The 5,000-nt window shown below is 53.2% G+C and overlaps 1 protein-coding gene across 3 annotated transcripts in view; it reads right to left on the reverse strand.

Moving 5' to 3' along the window:
• LOC122545832 (semaphorin-4B-like) overlaps positions 1–5,000 on the reverse strand; it is a 171,533-nt gene that overhangs the window by 111,013 nt on the left and 55,520 nt on the right. For all 3 annotated transcript variants that reach the window (XM_087984982.1, XM_087984983.1, XM_087984981.1), the window contains one exon: positions 3,594–3,710. In XM_087984982.1, coding sequence (XP_087841108.1) covers positions 3,594–3,710 — 117 coding nt within the window. The remainder of the gene's footprint in view (positions 1–3,593; positions 3,711–5,000) is intronic.

A 5,000-nucleotide genomic window follows, 5' to 3' on the forward strand; every position in this document is an offset into this window, starting at 1 on the left:
GACAGAGCCCGCTCCCTCAGCACTGACCCTCCGACAGAGCCCACTCCCTCAGCACTGACCCTCCCACAGTGCCCACTCCCTCAGCACTGACCCTCCGACAGTGCCCACTCCCTCAGCACTGACCCTCTGACAGTGCCCGCTCCCTCAGCACTGACCCTCCGACAGCGCCCGCTCCCTCAGCACTGACCCTCCGACAGTGCCCACCCCCTCAGCACTGACCCTCCGACAGTGCCCACTCCCTCAGCACTGACCCTCCCACAGTGCCCACTCCCTCAGCACTGACCCTCCGACAGTGCGGCACTCCCTCACCACTGACCCTCCGACAGTGCCCACTCCCTCAGCACTGACCCTCCCACAGTGCCCACTCCCTCAGCACTGACCCTCCCACAGTGCCCACTCCCTCAGCACTGACCCTCCGACAGTGCCCGCTCCCTCAGCACTGACCCTCCGACAGTGCCCACTCCCTCAGCACTGACCCTCCGACAGTGCCCACTCCCTCAGCACTGACCCTCCCACAGTGCCCACTCCCTCAGCACTGACCCTCCCACAGTGCCCACTCCCTCAGCACTGACCCTCCGACAGTGCCCGCTCCCTCAGCACTGACCCTCCGACAGTGCCCATTCCCTCAGCACTGACCCTCCGACAGTGCCCACTCCCTCAGCACTGACCCTCCCACAGTGCCCGCTCCCTCAGCACTGACCCTCCGACAGTGCCCACTCCCTCAGCACTGACCCTCCGACAGTGCCCACTCCCTCAGCACTGACCCTCCCACAGTGCCCACTCCCTCAGCACTGACCCTCCCACAGTGCCCACTCCCTCAGCACTGACCCTCCCACAGTGCCCGCTCCCTCAGCACTGACCCTCCGACAGTGCCCACTCCCTCAGCACTGACCCTCCGACAGTGCCCACTCCCTCAGCACTGACCCTCCCACAGTGCCCACTCCCTCAGCACTAACCCTCCGACACTGCCCGCTCCCTCAGCATTGACCGTCCAATGGTGCTAACATTGGATCTGATCAGTTTCTATCTGAGTGTTAGTTATGATGCCCACAGTGTGTATTACTGGAGCAGTCCGATCCCAGAGTGGCTTGAATGATGTTGGTTTAATTTTCTTTTGGGTTACCCCCAGGGGGGGCCAGTGCCTGAACATGTGCAGAGGAAGCTGCAAATGTAGCCTTTACAACAGAGTAACAAATACAAAGTAAAAATAATTGTCTTGTTCTCCTACATTGATGGGAGTGGTCTGATGATAAATATCAGAAATCGTGATAAAATTCTGATACTCTCAACAACAACCTTACGGATACTCAACCTCACTCAAGGGTCACTTTAGTTCTGTTGTCAGTTTCATTGCTGGTTCCTTTTTCCTTTCTCTACCCTTCAATAACCTGCTGACTTAGCTCACTGATTCCTCCGCACGGGGTTCGGTCAACCCCTCTTCCGCCTTCTGTTGCTGGAATTTTCCAGTCGCTCTCTGACATCAAGCCACTCAGCACTTTATCCCTCTGCCCTGACTGTTGCGCAGACCGCTAAATTGCATGACTGTTCAGCCAGGCCCTTAACCCTCTCTCTTCTGCAAGAAACCTGTACTCTCTCGGACCCTCTGCAAAGAACCAAGTAACATTCCAGCGCAGGAACACTCCAAGCTGACACATTTTGCCCTTCCATACGAAAACTGTCTCGATCTACAGGATCCGTGTCCCTCTATTCCCTTCCTGTACAAACAGGTGCCTTTTTAAACGCTGCTGTTGTGTCTGCGTCCTCTGGCAACGTGTTCTAGGTACTCACCCCCACTTTGTGTGAAAAACTTGCCTCACACATCTCTTTTAACCAACCCCCCCCCCCCGCCCCCGCACCTCGACCCTGCGTCCCCTCATCACTGACCCTGCCATTCTGGGGAAAATTCACCTGGGCAGATGCTGGAGGCTAGAGCCCAGATTAGAGTGTGGCGCTAGAAAAGCGCAGCAGGTCGGGCAGCATCCGAGGAGCAGGAGAATCGGCGTTTCGGGCAAAAGCCCTTCACCCTCAGATGCTGCCTGACCTGCTGCGCTTTTCCAGCACCCACTCTAATCTTGACCCTGGGGAAAAAGCCTCATACTTCCCACTCTATCCATTGCCATCACAATCTTTTAAACTTCGACCAGGTCGCCCCTCAACCTCCTGTGTTCCGGTGAAACCCAGTCTATCCAACCTTCCTCCATCGCTAAAATCCCCCCCATACCAGGCAGCATCCCGGTAAACCTTTTCTGTACCCTCTCTAAAGCATCCTCCTCCTTCTGGTAGTGTGGCGACCAGAACTGTACGCAATATTCCAAGTGTGGTCTAACTAAAGGTCGATAAAGCTGCAGCATAACTTATCTACCCTTATGCTCAATGCCATAGGCCTTTTTAAACTACCTTTCTCTCCCTGTGCTGCCCCCTTCAGCGATCTGCGGACCAGCACACCCAGATCCCTCTGCATATCAATAACTCCGCAGGGTTCTGCCGTTCACTGTATAAGCTCTGCATTTCCGAAAGAGCTCGTTTCTCCCGCTGTCAGTGCCTTGTTACTGGGCAATAGGCTGACTTTTCTCTCTCTCTCCGTCTTCGCCCCGTATTCCTAATGCACTGAACCGTTCACCTCGAGGATGTTCTCGTTACGATCCCACACAAACCGATCCCACTCCCGCGACGTAAAAATGAACCGCAACCTCTGCCTTAACCCGCAGAGGTGAGAAGTTTGAACTTGACGATAACTTATAGTGTAAACGGCACGACCCATCAATACATAGAGGGATCTGGGCTGACAGGTCCCAGAAAGTGCCAACAGAAGCTGGTCAAGAAGGTGTGCTTGCCGTCATCGGTCAGGGTGTAGAGTGTAAAGACTGACAGGTCAGGTTGCAGCTGTACACAACCTCAGTTCGGCCACATTCGGAATATAACGTACAGCTCTGGTCACCACACGTGCCAGAGGGATGTGGAGGCTTTGGAGAGGGTACAGAAATAATTGTTGCCTGACTTGGAGGCTACTGGTTGCGAGGAGAGATTGGACACACTTGATTTGTTTTCACTTGAATGTTGGAAGCCAAGGGACTACCTGGATAGAAGTTTACAAAATTCTGAGAGACACAGAGTCAGGAGATTTCCATGTGCAAACCACACCCCCCCACTCCTCCACTCCGGCAGAAATGTCAATTACCGAGGGATGCCAAGTCAAAGGGGATAAAAGTTTAAAGTTTAAACCTGTGAGAAGCAAGGTTTTTTAAAAAAAACACAGAGGGTGGTAAGTGCTTGGAATGTGCTGCCAGAGATGATAGGAGACAATAGTTTGAGAGGCAGTGAGGGAGGGAATAGAGGGATGCAGACCATGTCGAGGGAAGAGGTTTTTAGTTTACAAAGGCGTCACGTGTCAGGCACAGTCCAGATGGGCCGAAGGGCCTGTTCCTGCGCTGTACTGTTCTCTGTATGGGCTCCATCTAGCCTCTCCTCATTCGGCAATCCCCTCATGGCACGGATTAGCCTGGTTAACCTCCCTGAACAGCTGCCAACACTCTCACCCATCCTGACAAACCTCCGAGACCATTCGCAGCCCCGGGACAGGGCAATGCCCTTACCTTGTAACCAGTTGGATGACGTTTCAGTCTTCAATGCCACTCTGTGCCCGAGATTGCGGGAGATGCTGGATTCAGTCCCTTGGAAGTCGTCTGTTGTTCCTGTGTACAGCTGTCCGTCTGCACCACACACACAGACACAGACACAGACACACACACACACACACACACAGACACAGACACGCACACAGACACACACAGACACAGACACACACACACACACAGACACAGACACACACACACACACACACACAGACACAGACACGCACACAGACACACACAGACACAGACACGCACACAGACACACAGACACAGACACACACACACACACAGACACAGACACACACACACACACACACACAGACACAGACACGCACACAGACACACACAGACACAGACACGCACACAGACACACGCACACAGACACACACACACACAGAGACACAGACACGCACACAGACACACACACACAGACACACACACACAGACACAGACACAGACACACACACAGACACACACACACACACAGACACACACACACACAGACACAGACACGCACACAGACACACACACACACACAGACACGCACACAGACACACACAGACACACACAGACACACACACACATACACACAGAGATGCAGAAACACACACACAGACACAGACACAAACACACAGACACACACACAGATGCAGACACACACAGGCACACACACACAGACACACAGATACACACAGACACAGACACACAGAGATGCAGACACACACACACAGACACACAGATACACACACACACATACACACAGAGATGCAGAAACACACACACAGACACAGACACAAACACACAGATACACACACAGACACACAGAGATGCAGACACACACACAGACACACACACAGATGCAGACACACACAGGCACACACACACAGACACACAGAGATGCAGACACACACACACAGACACACAGATACACACAGACACAGACACACAGAGATGCAGACACACACAGACACAGAGATACACACACACAGACACAGATACACACAGACACACACACAGGTGCGCACACACACAGACACACAAACACACACACAGATACACACACACACAAACACACACACACAAACACACACACACAAAAACACACACAGACACACACATAGACGCACGCACACACAGACACACACACAGATGCATGCACACACACAGACGCACACACGCACACAAACACACACAGACACACACACACGCACGCACACACAGACACACACACAGACACACACACGCACAGACGCAAACACACACACACACATATACACACACAGACAAACACACACACACGCACACAGACACAGACAGACACACACACAGACAGACAGACACACACACAGACAAACACACACACGCACA

This window comes from Chiloscyllium plagiosum, unplaced genomic scaffold (genome assembly GCF_037043375.1).
Source record: "Chiloscyllium plagiosum isolate Xiang-an unplaced genomic scaffold, Cpla_swu_hap1 HiC_scaffold_50, whole genome shotgun sequence".
Lineage (NCBI taxonomy): Eukaryota > Metazoa > Chordata > Chondrichthyes > Orectolobiformes > Hemiscylliidae > Chiloscyllium > Chiloscyllium plagiosum.